This window comes from Arachis ipaensis, chromosome B5 (genome assembly GCF_059453495.1).
Source record: "Arachis ipaensis isolate K30076 ecotype BB chromosome B5, ASM5945349v1, whole genome shotgun sequence".
NCBI lineage: Eukaryota > Viridiplantae > Streptophyta > Magnoliopsida > Fabales > Fabaceae > Arachis > Arachis ipaensis.
In genome coordinates, this window is record NC_142440.1 from 10,597,885 (window position 1) to 10,619,253 (window position 21,369).

At 35.7% G+C, this 21,369-nt stretch overlaps 3 protein-coding genes across 4 annotated transcripts; 1 reads left to right on the plus strand and 2 right to left on the minus strand.

Annotated features, from left to right (window-relative positions):
- Window positions 1–353: 353 nt before the first annotated feature.
- Window positions 354–2,973, plus strand: LOC107642855 (vicilin-like seed storage protein At4g36700). The gene is made up of 5 exons (XM_016346347.3): window positions 354–711; window positions 785–948; window positions 1,027–1,107; window positions 1,188–1,502; window positions 1,581–2,973. Exons 1-5 carry the CDS (start codon window positions 435–437, stop codon window positions 2,721–2,723), a joined length of 1,980 nt encoding a protein of 659 aa, XP_016201833.1. The 5' UTR covers window positions 354–434; the 3' UTR covers window positions 2,724–2,973.
- Window positions 2,974–3,598: 625 nt separating this feature from the next.
- On the minus strand, window positions 3,599–7,008 carry LOC107642856 (Protein phosphatase 2C family protein). Its single transcript, XM_016346348.3, has 5 exons — window positions 6,540–7,008; window positions 5,726–6,366; window positions 5,176–5,488; window positions 4,431–4,580; window positions 3,599–4,089 (listed from the first exon to the last, which is right to left on the minus strand). The coding sequence occupies exons 2-5, from the start codon at window positions 6,250–6,252 to the stop codon at window positions 3,793–3,795; spliced, it is 1,287 nt and encodes a 428-aa protein (XP_016201834.1). The 5' UTR covers window positions 6,253–6,366; window positions 6,540–7,008; the 3' UTR covers window positions 3,599–3,792.
- A 2,257-nt stretch (window positions 7,009–9,265) lies between these two features.
- Window positions 9,266–13,241, minus strand: LOC107642857 (zinc finger protein ENHYDROUS). Of its 2 annotated transcripts, XM_088488258.1 has the most exons (5): window positions 12,235–13,241; window positions 11,727–12,123; window positions 11,311–11,636; window positions 10,541–10,690; window positions 9,266–10,387 (listed from the first exon to the last, which is right to left on the minus strand). In XM_088488258.1, the coding sequence occupies exons 1-5, from the start codon at window positions 12,356–12,358 to the stop codon at window positions 9,912–9,914; spliced, it is 1,473 nt and encodes a 490-aa protein (XP_088344384.1). In that variant the 5' UTR covers window positions 12,359–13,241; the 3' UTR covers window positions 9,266–9,911. The 2 variants fall into 2 exon arrangements, with proteins under 2 accessions (XP_088344384.1, XP_088344383.1); XM_088488257.1 differs by having other exon boundaries at window positions 9,266–10,690; window positions 12,235–13,220.
- Between the last annotated feature and the right edge of the window lie 8,128 nt (window positions 13,242–21,369).

Consider the following 21,369-nt stretch of genomic DNA (forward strand, 5'->3'; position numbering starts at 1 on the left):
CTCTTTAGATAGTCAGTATAAGATTGGGCCAACAAGCTTGGGCTAATAACAAAATACTTCTTTAAAGTACAAAAAGATTAAGCCCAATTATCCCCTCAATGGGGCTTAGTCGTTTATACTCTGAAAATATATTCTCTCTGAACAGCAAAAGAAATCCCCCGATTACCAAAATTTTCAATGTAATATCTGCTCTTTCTTTTATGTTTTCCTTTTTGTGTCATGGTTTCATAGTGATCTTGATCGAGTCTGAATCCCAAGTGTTTGGAATTTTGTGGTATAGACATGGACACCTTAATAACTGGCCATCTGTTTAAATAATGCACGTGTCTGAACAAAATTACATGCAGTTTTAGAAAACTAGTATATAGAGCCACCTTTCCAATCTTGGGAACTCACTTGTATTCCTTTCACCTCCTCCTTTTCTTGTGTTAAATATGGAGCTTCGCAAAGCCATCTTAGCCTTCGTGTTGATCTTGGTTCTTTCCTTATTGTATGGCGGGGTTAAGGCATTGAGTAGAAGGGACTACTCTTTGGTAGAGAAGAGTGAGAGGATACCTTTAGTTGTTTCTGAATATGGAACGGTCTCCGCCGTTGATGTCCAAGCCGGGCATGGTGCACCCTTACACCATCTTCAGTTCATCACATTGGAACCTAACTCTCTCTTCCTTCCCGTCCTTCTCCATGCGGATATGCTCTTATATGTCCACACAGGTACCCTTCACTTGCTTATTGCTCTATCTTCTCATGTATTTATGCACAAATTGAGTTATGCGATTGATTTCAGGGAGTGGAAGATTGACTAGCGCAGATGAAGATGGAACAAAGAGCATTGATTTACGTGTAGGAGATCTGTGCAAGCTGGATGAAGGAACTGTTTTTCATATACAGAGCAACTCTGATGAACTTAGCCTCTATGCCATGTTTGCCAATTCAGACGATCACACTTATGTAACAAGTGCTTCTGCTAATCTACTTTTTAACTAGTCTAACTAGTTTATAATTAAGCTTTAATTTCTTTCAATGCAGGATCCTTCAATCGGTGCTTACTCAAGGGTCAACGAACTCATCAAAGGCTTTGACAAGAGAATCATTCAAGCAGCATTTAAGGTGTCAATACACACTCATCTTATACTCATATTGCTCAGCATTAAGTGAGTAGTGTAATTCTGATATTGTGAATTTTGAAGGTTTCGGAGGATTTGGTTGAGGCGATCACAAAGAAGAGCAGCATCCCAGGTATCGTGCATAGCAAGAATGCGACTTCAGAGGAGCAGCATGCTCCAAAGGATGATAGTTATACTCCAGAGATAGACCTGGAGGCTTCTCTTCTTGGAAACATTTTAGGGATTCATAGCAGCAACAAAGAGAAAACCAAATACAACATCTTTAAACATGACCCTGATTTCAGAAACCGCCACGGTTGGACCCTAACCGTCACTAAAAAGCAGCTCAAAGCATTGAAGCACACCAACCTTGGATTTCTCATGGTCAATTTGACTGCGGTAATTACCTTATACTATATAGTATATACTCATCATAACAACTTCAATTTGATTGATTGATTTATTTTATAATGGAAGGGATCAATGTTGGGACCACATTGGAACCCAAGGTCTGCAGAAATAGCAGTGGTGTTGTACGGACGAGGCATGGTTCGTGTGTTATGTGGAAGCAGCAGCAATGATGATGTTGATAAGCAGAGAAGGAGGAGAGAATGCAAGAATAGGAGGTTTAAGGTTGAGGAAGGTGAGGTGTTTGTGGTGCCTAGGTATCATGCAATGGCTCAGATGTCGTTCCAGAATGAGTCACTGGTGTTTCTGGGGTTCACCACAAGTTCTAAAAAGCATACCAATGTTCGTTTCTTGGCTGGAGACACGTCCGTGCTTCAAAACATGAACAGAGATGTATTGGCCACCTCTCTTGGCGTCAGTAACGCCACCGTTGGCAGGCTTCTTCGTAATCAGAACGAGTCTGTGATATTCGCCTGTAATTCTTGTGCGGAGGAAGAGAGAAGAAGAGAGGAGGAAGAGGATGCAAGAGAGAAGGAGAGAGAAGAAGAAGAAGAAGAAGAAGAGAAGGAAAGGAAGCGACAAGAGGAGGAGGAGGAGGAAGCAAGGAGAAGGGAAGAGGAAGAAGCAGCTAGGAGAAGGGAAGAGGAAGAGAGGGAGAGGGCTGAAGAGGAAGAGAGAAGAAGAGAGGAGGAGAAGGAGAAGGAGGAAGAGGATGCAAGAGAGAAGGAGAGAGAAGAAGAAGAGAGGGAAAGGAAGCGACAAGAGGAGGAGGAGGAAGCAAGGAGAAGAGAAGAGGAAGAGAAAGAGAGGGAAAGGAAGCGACAAGAGGAGGAGGAGGAGGAGGAAGCAAGAAGAGAGAGAGAAAGGAGAAGAGAAGAGGAAGAAAGGAGAAGAGAAGAAGAAGAAGAAGAAGAAGAAGAGAGGGGATCAGAGGCAGAGAGAGCTCAAGAGGAAGCTAGAAAAGAGAGGCAAAGAAGAGAAGAAGAAGAAGAGATAGAAAGGGAGAGACAAGAGGAAGAAAGGAGAAGGGAGTTCGAAAGGAGAAGACAAGAAGCTGCTGAGAGGGAAAGACAAGAAGAAGGAGGAGGACGAAGACAGCAGGAAGAGAGGGAGGGAAAGCGCCAAGATGGCGGTGGTGGTGGTGGTGGTTATCATGTTCCAGTGGAAACACAAGTAGAAGGAAGGAGAGTCTTGAAGGCACGCCATGTCTGAAGAGAGTTGCTTATGGGTGTACTCATGTGTATATACAATAACCAGTAACAACCCATCACCATCTCTTTGTTTTCTTCTGTCTATGCATGTGTGGGCGTGTGGATTACATCACACTACTAAGAATAACAACTCCATCAATCTCTTCTCTTGTCGTCTTCATGTGTGTTTCACTTAGCTCTTTGCACCTACCCAAACAGGTGTTTGCTACCATCTGCCACCGAAATAATATCTCTGTTTTATTTACCTGCCACTTTGACTGCATCATGTCTTACTTTTTCTTTACATAGTAATTAATAAAAAAAGAAATCGTCGTAAAAATGATGCAAAGATAATTTTACTATTTTTATTCTTTTAACGTTAAGAGGTGGAAACAATGGACACATAAAACGAAAGTTGTATTTAAGAGAAATTGTTTCACCTTTTTCTTTTCTGGGTTGGGGAACTAGATCACTACGCAGTTCCTACCTCTATTCAACAGCAAAATTGAAGGCAACGGTTACCAAATTTTAGGTTAAGCACATGATTCAACGAAACTTATAATTTCTTTACAATGTTCTCCCTCATTACATGACTAAAAGATGTAAAAAAAAATGTAAATTTTATTATAAATAGTTAAATACGCACAATTCTTTTTCTGTTACCAAACATGACCGAAATTTATATAAAATGGACCTTATATAACAAGAGAATTGATCAACTAATCAACTAACTTTAGAAGATTACATGATCTTGCTCTAGTTTCTTATTGTCTCATTCCCCATGGTTTTAGTCTTTCAGAAGATTACATATGGGGTGATAACTAAATTCTCATGGTTAACATTACATGTGCCTATATTTGAGATAACATTCAATCCTTCATGATGACCGTGTAAAACTGGAAATAGTGAAGACACAAAGCAAACAAAGCCGTTTAAGATTATTGATCACTGTAGGTAGCTCTAGTTTGAGATAGTAAAGCAGTGTTAGAGAATATGAGAGTGCATTCAGGTCAAAATTGACATGCAGGCCTGGCCACTGCAAAGAACAAGTCAAAATTTACAAAATGGATAAAAGATGGCAAGAAACCAGCTCACTCACTAGTTGAGCTGGTTATATATGACACAACAACAGTAATGTCGTCAAGCTTGCCGCCATAGTATCGGAATCCAGCCTCCTGAGCAGCAGCAGCAAACGGCGACAGCCTAGTCTTGTCGAGTGCTCGCTCGCGAGCTAGTGCCGCTATCCTCTGAGCGGTTACTTGCGGTTCTAGTCCCGCTCTAACCGCATGCACAACCACTGCACTGATCTCATTGTTGTACAAGTTGTCAAATAACCCATCTGTTCCAGCAACTATGACATCTCCTGGGGCCACAGGTATTACAAAAACCTGCATGTATTGCAAAAGATATCCTCAGTGCACAGAATTGATGAATTTGTTCTGAAGAGAAGAACATGAATATCATCTCCCATAAGTCTTACTAGGGAAGAAACTAGGATCATAATCGTGCAAGAACAGAAAAATGAATGAAATTGGAAAGGAGGAATTTGGAGCAATGAGAGTTTTGAAATGCAAATAATCTTTCAATTGAAAATGAGGGAAAGCTGAAAATGGTATGCACCTTATATTCATTTTTTACTCCCTCTACCAAACACCAGCGAGGGAAAAACAAAACCTCTACGAATTAGGCCTTAATTTTCAGATTCTCAATGTTGTTATGTGAGCTTTACCTCAGCAGAGCTAGGTAGGTCACCACCATTGCCACTCTCCAATTGATATGTGAAATTGAAGTCATGCTGTTGAACAGGGGACCTGAAAATGGTGCTACCATCTCTAACCACAATGAATCCACTGTCACCTAAATTGATAGCATGTAATCCCTGGACCAAATGTAAATAAATCACTTGATGTTACTTTTCTATTCTATAATCTATACTAGCTGAAGCAAGCAGAATAATTTTACTGGCTAAGAAAGAAATGAGCCTTATTCAATTAATAATTTAGAATAATGCATTGTGCTTGTAAAGCCAAGCATTGCCAAAACATGAAGCACAAGATGCTGATAGAACCCCAACATGGTTTAGGTCGTTTTTTATTTTGACATCGAAAGAAGCCTAATGGTAGACATGCTAGTGTCATCAATCAATATCATCATAATTGTAGTGTTGAATCACTATTTTTATTATAGAAGAATTTTACTTCAAATTCATATAGCATGAACATAAACAACAAAAAGATGTTCGGGTTATAGAACATAAAATACAATTCATTCATAGAGTCAAAATAATGTTTATCCTGAGTTCAACATAATTTTCACAATGCTCACAGCACGGCAGTTAAGTTGTAGAAAAACTTCATGATGATGCAGATTTGAAGATTAAAGTCATCCAAATCTAGAGTCACATTAATATTCTCTAGAGAGAAAAGGTTTAGCCATTTTTTATTTATCAAAGCATAGATTAGGAACTATGATACCTTATCAGTAAGGGCAATGATACAAGCTGTTGATGAACCCTTAGACTTGGTACATGAATGAGCCTTCTCTAACACCCTTTTTGGATCAAAGGAACCTTTAGGCTCCTCTTGAATTGCTCTCACTGAATTGGATATAAGCTCCTGGGCAAAGAGCCCCGCATTAACACCAACGTCTGCCCAGCCACCAACACCATCTGCAACACCAATCGCTTGTTCTTCTCTGCAAATGAAATGAGCATCCTCTCCCCCTGTCTCCTCCTTATCTGGGTGAGGTAGGTAACATGATCCTGAAATCATCTTCAATGTCTTTCCACTGAAAAATAACACTGCTTGTTAGTAACTACTCAGGAATCAGGATAACCACAATTTGTCAAATGAGAAAGATAAGATAATGTTTACTACTCAAATATTTTTAGCTTCCAGCAGCATTGTCAACCTCTCTTTCAAACAATTTATATAGGACCAACATCATTAACATCTAAATTGGCATGTAAAGAAAAGGTTCTTGCTGAAGCAAAACTTTAAAACATAAGGAATAAGAACCACATACTATTCAGGAGATATGGTAGAAGTTGCAAGCTGTTCTTCAGGTTGGCTTCCCTCAAATGAAACACCATGTGGAGCACCAGCCGAGCAGGAAGTAGAAGACGAGGAACAGAAACTCTTCAACCATGGTCCATGAAGCGAACCTGAATTCCGGCTCCTCCAATCGGAATCAAAGGCAGAGGAGCACCCAAAACTTAGAGAACCACACAAAATCTGTGGCCTCCTTAAATTCACACTAGCTCTCAAGCACCCTCTCTGAGTCCTGTCCTTGAAGTACACACCAGCAGGCTTTGTGAAATCCACACCACTGCTGCAACTGGAGACCAAGTCATCAACATAAACATCTCCAAGCACAGCTTTGGAAGGTGAAGTAGCCATTGATTTTCTATAAACCTTGTGGCCTGAAGAAAGAGACAGAACTGGATTCCTGTACAATAATGGTGTTGGCACTGCTTGTTGCCGTGTAATTGCTTCCTGAATGCGTTGACAGTAAATGGTAGTGTTCACCTTTGAGAGAATGCCAGATAGCATCTTAGACCCTTATGCAAGAGCTTCTGAGTTTCTTTTAACTAAATTGAGAAAGCTCATTTCTTTCCCCGCCACCCACCAAACCTTTCCCAAAGAGAATTGAACTGCACGCAGATTCTGAATCCAAGAGATATATTGATTTGAAATTTCAACTATTAATCACTTCAAAGTTTCAAACTTTATAAAGAACAAGAACATGGCACTGATGGAAAAGGGAAACCAACTTGATGAAAAATAAAGAATTAAATCTGAAATGTAAGGAGGAGCTTCGAAGAGTCAAGGATTGTTACCTGTTATGCTATGAATTTTTTGGGATTTTGAGTGTTGTTCTGTGTGCCCCTATCTCCACAAAAACCTAAAGAAACGTCAGTGAATGAATGCTGATATATCTATAGTTTCAAATTTTTTCAGAACACCGCTATCAAATGCCTCCTTGTCTTTTTCGCCCCCATTCTGTCTCCCCATATATTTTTTTTAAAAAGAAAAAGAACTTAGAAAATTAACAACCTTATCTGAATTTTAGTTTTATTATTTTAGCAACAAACAAGGATAATTTGGATATCATTCTCGGATTAGATTTTCCTTCGGCTTTTGTTCTTGGCCTTGTAATAATCTACCAGATTTTAGACTTTGGATTTTTCCTTTTTGCCTGATTTTATCTCCCCAAACATGTACACGGCATTGAAAGGGACGTTAGCGGTTTAGGTAAATGGTGCAGGTTGTGTTTCTATTTGAGTGGCATTTTATATTTTATCAAGTGATAAATCTGTCACTGAAATGAGATTAAATAAAATAAAATCCTGTCTTGGTCTTTGTCCTTGAAATTAGAAATATTAATTTGACTATATTATAGCTTAACCTAAATTTATTTTTACGAAGACAAATGCCTTTTGTATGTCTGAATAGGAACAATATCTGAATAGGATCTCTACTCATTAATTGTACAAGAGACACATGGTTTACTCAATTCAAGTAAGAGATGTTGAAAGTCTAGCTAAAATTAATCTCATTCTGTTCCTGACAAGTGCATAAGTTAATAGAAAAGTAATTAGCAACCCTAGAAATTAGCATTGGAACTATTTACAGTAATTTACAAGCTGTTGTTAATTAGGTAGTTATTATATAGGATTTAGCTAACAAATGAGGTGTTAAATATGAAAAGTTTTAACCAACTTGGTTCGTTAAGTGGTCAGCTTATTCGTTCGTTTAAGTATGCGTTGAGAATTCGAATTAGCAATTCATTAGCCAGTGGCAGACATTTAAATAAAATTTAAAATTGTGACAAATTAGTTTTTAACTTATTATCAAGTTAAATATATCGTAGACAACAAAAAAATATGAAAAATTTTATTAAAAATTAAAAAATTTAAAGTTTCTAATGTTTTTGTAGTACATTTATCTTTTTTTTTTAAATGTTTAAATTTTAAAAGCGGGCACCTTTACATTGTTATGACTCATTAATTTAGATATGCTTTATCTATGTGTGTAATGCATTGGTATGGAGTAAGGAGATGCTTTACAAGGATGTGGGACAACTTTTGACTGTATCATAAGCAAGAAATCGGAGGGAGGGAGTTCTGTGTAAAAAAACAATGAGGCACCAAATCGGAGGGTCCGAAATGTGAGGATAAAAATTTTAAATTTTATGGTGAACTAATCGGACCCTCCGATTAGTTTTTTTTTTTTTAATTAGAAAACAGATCCTCTGAATTTGCATAAAAAAATTATATTTTTGAAAACGGACCATCCGAATTCTACTACCACAACTCCCTCAGTCCGAATTGTGTTCCACTGTCACCACATGCAGGTAAAGTACCTGTGTACTCCATAACGAAGCAAGACAACAAACTTACCTCCATATTAAAAATAAAAAGCGCATTGGTATTGAAGGTGCATGTTGTATATGCTAAATGAGAAATTTCTCTCGGTAACAAGGGTGTTGCTTCTATGTAGTTAGTAGTTACTAGTTACTGAAAGCTTATGTTGAACAGCCAAATGAAACTAGTTGAAGGAACAACCAAACAATGGCATACATAGATTTTGAGTTAATACTCAAAATGATTATTGAAATTTGATTTCGACTCAATTTAACCCTCAAATTTTTAATTGACTCAAATTGTGTTCTGAAATTTTAAAGTGTGACTCAAGTTGGTCATTCCATCCATTCCCGTCACCACCAGAGAGATGACATGGCACGATTAAATGTGTCATTTTGCTGTTTGTCCCTAACATCGTCGTTTTACTCTTGCTTCCTCTTCTTTTTCCTCCTCCTCAATGTCTGAACCACCCACCACCCCATTGTCACCATTCTCATACATTCCCAATCCTACCACCACCACCACCCTCCTCCTCCTCACCTCCCCCTCACCTCACCACGTCGTTTAAATTTAGCATTAATAATTAACTCTGTTTTACCATTACTAGATCTGAGTGAATGAATATATCAAAATCATTTTTTTCATCCAAATCCACATAACCAAATAAGTTACATCATTAGAAGTATGGACAAATAAACAAGCAAATAACAACTAAACCCCATCAAAAAACCTTATGTATAACTTTTCTCCACTATAATAATCGTAGCTCCACCTTCATACACTATTACCCAAATCTTTGAAGAAATGGAAAATGGAACATTTAAGAAATTATCTGAATCTTTGCCAGAATAGTACTCTAAACAATATCATGAAAAGGCGAGAAGGAGCGCGAGGGGGGTGGGTGATGGTGAGAGTGGTGGTTGTTGGTGGTGTTGAAAAGATATGATTGAGTGGTGACAATGGGGTAATGGGAGGTTCAGACATGAAGAAGAAAGAGGAAGAGGGGTTAACTTGAGGCATGTCTTAAAATTTCAAGATACAATTTAGATGAAATTTAATTTCAAGAATCATTTCAAGGATTATTTTAAGTATTAACTTCATTGATCTCCTTGCAAAGTTGTGCTACTACATTAGTAACCTTGCATTGTATGTCCCAAAAGATTGAAGAGCGAGGCCCTGCATACGTGGTTGAGGATTCATTTATGGAGAAAAATGAACTTGAATGGAATACATACAATTCTGTACAACATAATGAGAAATTGATATGAAAGTTCATATACGAGATTGATTTTATATCCAACCAACCGCGTACTGCCAAATTCCACCTTGTGACAATAAATTTCAACCGTCAACATAAAACACAAACATCAAAAGTTTCCTAATTCATGCCTACATGCTACAGCCACTGACCAACCAAAATAATCCAAAAGGATTTCACTACTTGATCAAAAATGTATATGCTCAAGAAGCAAAAACATCTTTTAGATGTGTACCCTTCAAAACTCGTCATTGTCCCCATAGCCTACGACACCAATACATATATCAAATTCCAACCTTTTAGTTCACCCAGATAGAGTGGTCCGGACCAAGCTATTTACTAAGAAGAAAAGCTCTGGCCCTTTTCATTTTTACTATAATAGTGTCTTTTCCCACTCATATTAGAGGCATAAATAACCCTTTTTTCACAATGCTTGATGCACTGCATATTAGGATCATATACTATATCTTACTAATCCTCCCTTCCTGATGCATTGCAGATTCATATTGTACAAAAGACCATACAATTCTGTACAACCAGAACTTCAAGGCCCTGAAAAATTATATGCAGTCCTTGCACCAAAATTATCATGTGCTCCGCCCAATGTCTTTGCCAGAAAACTCTCCGTTTCCAAAAGATGCTGCTGCCGCAGCACTAACATCCAAACCACCACCAATAGATGTGATGAGTGCCGACAAGCCTCCACCAGGAGTTCCTCCAGCAGCCATCCCCAATCCTAGAAAATCGAGGGTGGTATGCTTTGGACCAAACATGGAAGGAGTCCCCATCATTAATTCCTTTAGTCCAGAGCCACTGTCAAAAGACAGCCCAAGTCCAAGCCCCGCCGGAACTGAGGCACTCTCTGGTTCGGCCGGCTGCTGACCCCATTGCAAGCCATCTTGCTGAGCTGGTGAAGACGAAGCAGAAGAGGACACTATACCTAAACCACGAAGCAGCGAGGCATTGGTTGCAGCCGCACCCATTTGAGCTGCTTTTTGCAGCAAAGCAGTGGCAGACATGGTTGGCTGTGGCGGTGGTGCATATTGGCGGCGGTCCTGCCCTCCTGTTCCAAAAATCGACGAGCCATGATTAGTGGCAAGGCACAAAGAAATGGGCTCCGAGGAGGATGGCCCTGGGAGATCTGTTGGATGATCATGGGGCCCCATGGCCCTAACGAGGTCGGTAAATGCAGGTGGTGTTTGGGATTGCAGGTTACCCGACGCAGTTGATGAAGCGAACAAACTTGCAAATACACTGCTGCTAGTACCACCATTGCTTGTTGAGCTAGTGCTGCTGCTACAGCTCCCATTCAGAGCAGTGTTAGCTTGTGGCTCCTCTATGATTTGTGGCGAATTTTCTGGCAACTCTGAAATAGGTGGAGAAAACAGTAGTGATATTAATAATAATCGTTGATACTAGTATTAATAAGAGGGAGAAGTGAAGAGCAAAAGCAACCACTTAAGAAGCATAATGGTTCAGGACTTGGAAAGCATGCACCTTTCTTTTATGTGTTATATAAAATAAAGTGCAGTAGCGAAAAGAACATATAATAGTTTCCTTTTTCTCAAATCCACTCCCCCTTCCCTTAAAAAACAAAGCTTTTCTCTTTTTAGCTTTTGGATCTTTTGAGTTTCTTCGTCCACAATTGCATAGTTTAAATCTCACAGTACCGAAGAACACAATTTTTATTATACTTAATTAAGTGTTCAGTTTTTATTACTTAATTAGCTCTCCGAATCTCTTGCCACTGAACTTCGGTGTTACGGATAACAAACAAATTGAAAAACCACAGATGAAAACAAAGAAAGATAACCCAAAAAAAAAAGACAAGTTCCAAGATCAGATAGAGATAGAAAACAAAGTCAACAAAAACAGAGTTCTTATTTGTTTTCTAGTTTTAACCACATCATACCCGACAAAATAAGCCGAAAATTTGTTTAAAAAAATAAAAATCAACCCTTTTTCCAGAGTCGGATATTGATCTACCTGGATTCTGAGTCTGCAAAACCAGTGGCACAACAACACTGTTTGGCTGGGTGGTGGTAGTAGTAGTAGTAGTGGCCGGCAGTGGCGGAGCTTCCGGCTGAACCGGAGGAGGCGGCGGCGGTGGAGGAGCAGGAGCAGGAGTAGGAGCAGGAGGTGGAGGTGTCGCCTGAGGCGACGAAGATTCAGCGTTAACAGCCTTAGAATCTGATTCAGAACTAACCTTAACACCAATCTGAGACTGAGTAGTTTGTGAATGAGTTTGAGATCTCGCACTTTCCTCGGCCAAGGCATCACAAAAAGCCCTATGCGTGATGAAGCTATCCCTCCTTCAGAAACATAAAAAACAAAACTTTTAAAAACCCCAAATCCCTAAAAAGAAAAGATTAGACACCATCGTTGAAAAACAAGAGAGAAACCTTGAGAACAAAGTGCCACAATCGCATTTGTACTCTCTAGTGCCGCAAATCTTAGAGTGAGCCTTCCAATCTGATTGAACAGCGTATTTCTTAGAGCACTTGTCGCATTTCCACTTCTTCTCGCCGTGCTTTCTGCAGAAGTGCTTCTTGATTCCGGTGAGATCCCCGAGCGCGCGTGAAGGATCGTGGTGAACGCACGTTGGCTCAGGGCACACGTACACCCTCTTCTTCACCTCCTTGCTCGACCTCTGCCTCAGCTTCCATGGAAGGTTGTGACCCCTTCGATGGAGCTGAAGGTTCTGATCCCTCTGGAAACCCTTGTTGCAGATTTCGCACACGAATCTGTTCGTCGCCAATAGGGTCTTCGGAGACAGAGCAATCACCTCTGCATCTGGATCTGTAAAGTGAACGGGTATACATATATTTTAAGGAAAATAAAATTATAATAAAATCAGAAGAAGGAAGAAGACAAAGATGAAGTTTTTTTTTTTTTAATTTTTGTTTGTACCTGGCATTCCTGGAAGGTTACGCTTTTTCTTGGTGGCTGATTTTGAAGGTACTGTCTGATTGCCAGAGGAAGAAACACTAGCTTCCCCTGAAGCTGTTGAAACATTGTCTAAATCAACCGGCATGGCAAAATTTTCTTCTTTACAAATCTCAGGGCATTTACCCCTCTCTATAAAAATTTCAAAGCTACGTTTTTTTTCTCTTCTGAGCTATAAAGTTTTAATTTTTTTTTCCCTTTCCCCTCTTTCTCTCTGTTTGTTCTTGTTCTAGGGTTTTCTTTTTTGTTTCCCCTGCTCTGTAAGCTTCTCCCACTTTCCCCCCTCTCTCTTTCTATCTATATCTACCAGTCAACCTTTGATTTGTTTTTCTTCTTTCTACCTCTTTTTTTTTTTTTTCTGAATTTTCGCACCACCTACCAGCTCTGATGATGGGGTCTCTGACCAAAATTCACGTTATCCAAAGAGCTCAAATGATTAAACCCAATAGTGGCACCTTAAACAACTCTGCCTGAAGCCATAAAAAGAGAGAAAAAAAGGAAGGAAAACCCTCTTAACCGGAAATCACTCTGATCGAAAATTGGACAAAGAGAGTGTCCTAATAAGGTGGCGGCGCCCCCAATGAGAAAGAAAAGCAGAACCGCCTCAATATCTCTCTACCCTTCTCTTGTTTGTTCCTAAAGTTTGTAACTTTTTATTTTGTTTGAGCTGAGTTAAATGAAAAAGTCTCGGGGGAGGGGCAGCTATAATTATAATTGGATAATTAGATTAGTGTAGTAGTTATAGTAACTGATTACTGATGAGATTGATTGATTAGTGGAATTCATTAAGCATGGTGGTTGTGTGTGAGAGCGTGGTTAATGAAACGAGACTCATTTATTATTATTGGGCTGGGTCGTAGAAAAATTGAGAGAGAGGGAGAGAGAGAATGAATGAGGGTAAGAAAAATCTTTTCTTGGTGTCCAAGTTCGTATCCTCTTCCACTTTGAATGAATTTGCAAATTGGGAACACAGCACAGTCTCGTTGGAAGTGTGTTTACTCTAATGTTTGTCGTTTTGTGATTTGTTTGGACCCTTATTTCTGTACAAACCGACAGGGACACACCATTTCACAGGTACACTATAATCAGTTTTATATAAATGGTAATAAAAACAAACAAACTAATATAATGTAATCGAATTAATGGATTAAAAAAACTGTGAAAGCAAAATCAATTTTCAAAGATTGTACAAAGTCAGAGAACTTTAGTCTATAAAATTGAACGGGAACTTTTCACTGTTTTGGACCACTAAGGAATTGGCACGCACCCTTGGTTCCTGTGCATTACACCATTCATCACTGTAATTTCTTTTATAACCTGTGCTGCACAAGTTAAAAAAAATCATGTGACGTTAATATGAGATATAGAGTGATAATAGAAACGTAACAAGGTTAACAAAGACGTGCCTAAATGTTTCTCAGTGGGTCAAAGATGTATGTTAATAGCACATGGGTTTCTGATGGTAGCTTATTATTGAATTATTATTCCCCCTTTTCCCTATTTTCTCTCTGTATGTAGGTCTATAACTTTGGCAAAATGTTCACACTTCACCCTAACAATTTACAATGAGCAGGTTCCTTATCGCCAAGAGGAAACGGTAGCTGGCCACCACATAATACAAGAATATATTATTCTATTTAGGGCACGAGCATGACTTTTATCAATATTCATGAATCCATTAGCCACCGTTGACATTATCATCATTATTTACTATTTCTAATTTAATTTCTTTGGCATCATTCAGATTATATGATGAACCATATTTAGAAGAATTTAATACAGAGAATCTCTTTTCTTTTTTATTTCTTTTTTTTTGTTTGTTTGTACCTATCTAATTAATCATACCCCTTTTTCTACTATAGTTTATACTACTACTACTACTACGTTGCATGTTTACCTACGGGGAAAGCCACTTGCCGTCCGAGTTTGAATAATATAATGATAATTATGTGATTTAATAACATTTGTTAACTTACAAACGATGATGTAAAGTGTAAACTAATTAATCTCATCTTCTTTAGCTTCAAAGTTTAAATCCGAAGTCTCATGCCCTTATCCCTTCAACCAATTACCGTTTAAAAGAGTGGTGGATCATAATCCTTTAGCTTCTTTTTTTTATTTATTGTCGATTGAATGAATCATAATAATCTTAAGAGAGAAGTTAAGATTATTTTGATAATCCATCACTTATTTCATATAATTGAATATATAAAAAATTATTATTATAACTCAAATAAATATATATACGAGGAATGCTAGGGGCCAGCAATTTTTGGGATTTATAGCCATCAAATAGTCATCAATGAGGCTTTTAATGGTGTGAAATTAATGTGAGATTTCATCCAATAACTCACTCTTCTTTGATGATTATATACTGGCCAGAATTTGATAAAATTGCTGCCCCAAGACTTTTCCTATATATATTTGTTGGCAGATCAAGTTGCTTAGTGTCAACGGTGGAAGTTCTTATAATGGACACGTCTGCTAGTAAATCTCTACCTTTTTGCAATGGCAATTAAAGTCCTGTAATGATCTGATCCAGTATTATAATTTTCAAATTGGTTTCGTTGTCCCTTTCAACTTTTGGTAAATCCAAGTCCATAGTATTTGATCCTATCCTCGTAAATAACAGGTAGCAAGTGCTTGCTGGATATGGACATTAGCCATTCTAAAATTAATTAACCATGATTACCACTCTGCAGTATATGTTTAAGTTTAACACTACTTAAGCTAAAGATTTATGAACTGACTATTCATTCTTCTAAATTAATCAAACTTAACTAGAAGGATCAGCTAGGGAATTGAAGATATCAAACTTCACAACAAAAAGCCGGCACATGTTGTATGATTACCCTTTAATATATATAAAAATAATTTTTAAAACTTGTGCCTGCACTATTTATCCATCATGGTTAGCATTGACTTAAATTGTTATTTTTCTTTTATAGTTCAAAGTTCAAACAATGCATTATTTTTGGGCACAGGAATGGGCCCTTTAATTTGTTTAAGGTGTTCAACTTTCTTGCTTTACATCCAAGAGGAAACCAATCACTGTCTTTTGAGTTTTGAGTCAGCACTCAACGTAGCTATATTCACATTTACACATTCAAATTCAAGCCCATTCGGTTACGCATACTCCGGACCTTAATTAAGGATATGTTTTGATTGAGTTTTTTTTAGAAAAACAAACACTAAAGATGTCTAAATATTCCAAATCTGATCATGACAATAAACTCCTTTTAGCAGAATGTGAACTTTCATATGTGATGGGTTCAAATTATGACATCTAACTCCTTTTCTTTTATAGCAGGGTGAAGATTTAAGCTAGAATCATTCTTCTGCATATGATATTCTTTTCTAGTTACTTTTTTTCCCCGGAAATTGAAGAAAAAAAGAAAGAGAAGAGGATTGGTGGAATTAAAAAAATCGTAGGACAAGATAAGAGATAATGAAGAAACATTAAATTTTGTATTTTTATATTTTATTTATTTACCGATAAATTAGAACAAATTATGAAAATTTAATTTATTTTTATTTTTTCTATTCAAAAAATTTGAAAAAAAATATAATTATAAAAAATTAAGAAGAATAATAAAATAAAAAATAAGTTGTGTTTATTATTAGTGTCTCTAAGTCTTTCCTATCATAATAGATACAAAATATACTAATTTAATATCTCTAACACACAATATCTCTGTTACATCTCATCTATAAAATACTATTTTGTGTTTTTATATCTCTGTCTCATGTATTATCTCATAAACAAACACAGCTTAAATGAAAGCATTGCAACCAACATGGGCGATCTACTATCTTGATTTTCCAAACCTTAAGGAATAAATTAATTAAAAAAAAAAGCAGGTATCAAATTGATAGTTAATTATTCATAAAATAAAATAGTTATAGAACTTTGATCGGCTTTTTAGTTCTTCCTAAAAGAGAAAAAAAAAAGGAATGGGTTACTTTTTTGCAAACTCCATGGGTGGATACATGATCGTTAAAGCATCCATTTAGGATCATTAGACCACGACCACAATTTTGGTGTGTAATTACTTTTTTGCTTTGTTTGTGGAACTCCACTTCTTTCTCCCAAGTAATGAATGAACTAAAGGAAAGGATGGGTCCTTGGTCCACCAATCAAACTCAACGTTCTTAAATCTTAAGTAGTACCATATATGGTTATGTAAAATGCAATGCACCGGAAACTAAGAGTGAAGTACTCAATACTAATAATAATTAGTATATCTAATCGTGTCATGTAGACTTTCAAACTCATAATAGTGTATAATAAGGTATGAAAAGTTAACAAATGAGAAGCTTTTTGCAAACCATAATTCTAGACTTTTAGATGCAAAATCAAATACGCCACCAATGTAATTAATATAATTAAATTAGTTATAACACACGATCAACTCATCAAAATTCTCTACCTATGTCATCATCATCATCGCTGAATTTTCTCTTATTTATGAATTAATGTACAATAATTTTGAAAAATATAATAACAAAATTATGAATTTGTTTAATACACTAATAATAAAATTCAAGCATATTCATTTTCTGATTATTATTTATAATTATAAAAAAATTAGTTATTTTTACTTATACAATAATATATAATTAAATATATATGTAATTTTTTTTTTATATTTCTAGTATATTAAAATTAAATTGTTTATTACTTAGAAAATGATGTAATGTAAAATAGTTTTTCATTACTTAGATAAGGATAACAATTAAATGGAGGTATACTAATTTTTTAGAAATTGTTCGGTAGGTCGGGTACCGGACTGATCGGGTGAATATCCTGATCAACAAAAGGGGAGGTCGTCTGGTCGTACGTCTCCGGGCTGGAGTGGGCGAGGTCCCGAGCTCTTCAGATGTGAAAAGGGGGTGTCACCTGCAAAGACACTCTGACGCGCAAGTCAATGAAGTGTGCAGGCGAAAAAGGGGGTAGAGTCATGTAACGTACCTTGGGGGAAGGGTAAAAACCTTTCCCTTATATACTGTGTCAGAGGTGGGCCCTGCAAGGACAGGCCCACTTCCTCTGAGGCGTTCTCCTCACAGCTGTAGGTGAGCTGTCGGGGACACGCGTCCGGGTCGGCTGTGGAGCGCCTTAACCCTGACCGTTAGGGTTGGGTGGCGCTTGGGTCGGGCCAACCCGTATAGGGTTTGGGCCAGGCCACAACAGAGATTATTTTATTAAACTTATTATTATACATATGTTATGTGTACACTAAAATTAACTATCAAAATCAGCTATTAATATAAAATATTTAAAATATAAATATATATTAAAAATAAATTAAATAAACATGTATTTATATACAAATATATTGGTGATTGATTTTGATAGCTCATTTTGAAATACAGAACATTTTTGTTATACATATTGAGAGATGTATATATACTATTTTTGTGTATATATATTTTAATACTATTATTTTTAATATTAAAATAATTAATAAAAATGAGAAAAAAAAAGATTTTATATATAAAATGATATATTTGTGGGCAGCAAGAATGTTAATGGTAATAATAGGATAGCATGTCAATCAAAAGTTTGGCTCTCCCACTAATGACTATAGGGTTGGATAAGAATGGAGGAGGATTTGGACGGTGAACGTAACAATTCTTTTAGGAAGCTCGCATCTGCGTTTGACAGAGACGTTAGTAAAAAGGAAAATTCCATCAAAATTTCTCTTTTGTGAGATGCGATGGCGACTATAGATGCCCATACTTTCAACAATGCCACCCCCTTCGTTCTCTCGTGTAATAAAGAGAAGATGGAAGCAGATAACTTTTATATTTGATTAGACTCATGCAGTATCAATTTTAATAAATTAAACTAATGAGTTCTATACTGGAAATGACATTTTGAAATAAATATCTTATGAAACTTGTTACTTTATCACTTTAATAATTACTCTTACTTTATACTCTTTTATTTTAGGTATTGGAATGAAATTCTTTTGTGCTAGTCTTTCTTGTGTGGCATTATTATTATAATTTTGATGTTGAAGTGTGCCCTGAAAGAGGTTCAAAGGTGTAGTGATTAAAGATCCAATCGTCTTTGACTCCCATTCTAGCAGCAACTATTGGCTCTTTTAATTCGTAATGCCAAAGAAAACATAAAATCCTAATAGGAAATTCATCAGCAAAAGCAAATAATCTATTCATAGTTCACTAATTGGTAGTAGTTACAACTCACAACTTTTGCTTTTGCCTTTCTCGATGGTTTTGGGACCAAGTGAAGTTTGGGGTCTCTCCATACACGAGTGAAACGCCATAGTAAACTAATCATAATGGTTGGCAACTTCTTCACAGGGATTGTTCAATTCCCAACTTGGCATGACTCAACTTATTTTTGTTAGGTTTAGAATGTAGAAGTTGTTCCCATGTTTAATGTCCAAAATTCTGATTTTTGAATTTTTATGCCATCATCGTTTAAAATAAGTTCTAATTAAGTTAGGTTGTTCTAATGGTTAGTTCGCATCTTAGCTTGTGTACACAGAATGCAGTAAGTCAGTAGTAACTAAGACTAGTAATATGTATCCTACGTGCGGTATCCAACTCGATCGGATTAGGTTACATACCCGACCTGCTATGGGTAAGATATTAAACCCACAATCTCCTTTTTGTAAAAGCTCAAAGTAACCATTAAGCAAATCATTTAAACTACTAATTTAGTACGTTTGTTATTTAAAGAGTAATGTTGCAAGAATTGAGAATTAGAAGAAGAGTAACAAGATATTTAGTTTTTTGTTTGTGTTATTTTAATTTTATTAAGAACTTGATGATCATGTTATTTGTAATTTTATGTTGAATTTTTTTAAGATTTTATTGTTTTAATTTCAATTTAAACTTAGTTTTTTATTTTCTATTTTATTAATATGTATAAAATATAGAATGATTGAATTTTATATTTGCTTAAAAAATTTGATTTTCCTGTGACTCTGTGAGTAGGGTTGAGAACTTTAGAGTGCGAATAGGATATGTGTAACACCCTACCACACAGAGCTTTACGCTTAAGTCGTAAAACAAAGGTGGTGTGATATTACGACCTCTAAAATAAAATATACATACATAATATATTTGGAAGAATATAATATTCGAGGAGTTTTGAAGGTTGGGTAAAGCAAAATCGTAAAAAAATAAGAGCGCAACACTCAGGATGACGGTTACTTGCATACGAAGAAAGCATATATATATATATATATAGGGGAGTTCTTTGGTGACCAAGATAATATATATATATATATATATATAGGGGAGTTATTTGGTGACCAAGATAATGGTGTCCAAAGATGGCCAAAGATTGACCCACAAATTAAAAGTTGACATGTGGAATGGTTGAATATAGTGAGAAACATTTTAAGAATATGCTTTTGTGAATTACATTAAAAATGAGAAAAACTAAGTTATAAAAAAAATATAAATACATAGAAGGAAAAAAAAGAAAAAAAAAAGCTGTGAAGTTAATAAAAAGGGATTTATTTAAATAAATTAAATAAATATTTTATTTATTGGAATAAATAATTATAAAAATTATTACAAAAATACGTCTCCCAATCTTATCTTGTTTATTTACACTGTGAACGATATAATTATGAATATATTTCGTTTATACTGTAAACGATATATATGAGATTTAAAAAAATACACGTATTTTGATTATTGTGTAAACAAGATATATTTAAAATGATCCATTTACCGTGTAAACAAGATATGTGTATTTGTAAATATAAAAATATAATTTTTGAAAATAATAAAAAATATTAATAATTTAAATTAGACCAAACTCTTAAAATGAAACGTTTCAAATAATTTGTCAATGAGTAATAGCTCAAATGGCATAGTCTCTCCATACTCAATTAAAAGGTTGCAGGTTCGAGTCTCCTATCTTTGGTAAAAAAAAAAAACGTTTCAAATAATTTAATATATTTTGAAACTGTTAATCTTCTCTATTATTTGAAACCGCCTATTTTCCCTATTATTTGAAACGTTTTATTTTTAAGAGTTTGGTCTAATTTAAATTATTAATATTTTTTATTATTTTTAAAATTTATATTTTTATATTTACAAATACACACATCTCGTTTACATTATAAACGAGATAATTATGAATGTATATTGTTTATACTGTAAACGAGATATGTGTATTTTTTCAAATTCCATGTATCTAGTTTACCGTATAAATAAAATATTCATAATTATATCGTTTATCGTGTAAATAAACGAGATAAGATTGAGATACGTATTTTTATAATAATTTTTATAATTATTTATTTCAATAAATAAAATATTTATTTAATTTATTTAAATAAAAAATCTAATTTTTATTAACTTCACATCTTTTTTTTATCCTTTTTTTCCTTATATATATATATATATTCCACATGTCAACTTTCAATTTGTGGGTCAATCTTTGGCCACCTTTAAACACCATTATCTTGGTCACCAAAGAACTCCCCATATATATATATATATATATATATATATATATATATATATATATATATATATATATATATATATATATATATATATATATATATATATATAATAAGAGTGAAGAGTCAATGATACAAAATATTCAAACTCTAGGCTCAACCTACGAAGCAAAGACTGGCCAGAGAATACCCCATACATATTATGTTAAGGAAAAGTATAGGGGAACAATAATCCTAGTGAATAATATGAACAATGGAGTTACAAATGTAAATTACTCATAAATTTAATTAATGATGTAATTAATTTAATTATACTAATAACTATTTTTCAAAATTTAAAATATCATATTTTTGAAACCAGGCAACTAGCACACGTTTCATATCCTCACCATATCTCCTCTCTCTTTTTCCTTCCCAACAAAGAAGGCTCACTTCCCAGCCCACCCACAACCCACGCTCCCCTCCCTGTTCCAACGTCCGGCAGCCCCCAAGTGGAAAAAATTTTTTTTCACCACACCTGTCAACCCGTGCACCATGCAGCCCGGCGTCGATCACCGTGATCACGCCCTGTGCAGCCCCCGCAGCCCAAGGCCTCCACCATTGCAGTTCCTGTAGCCCAAGATCTCCACCTATCACAACCATTTTA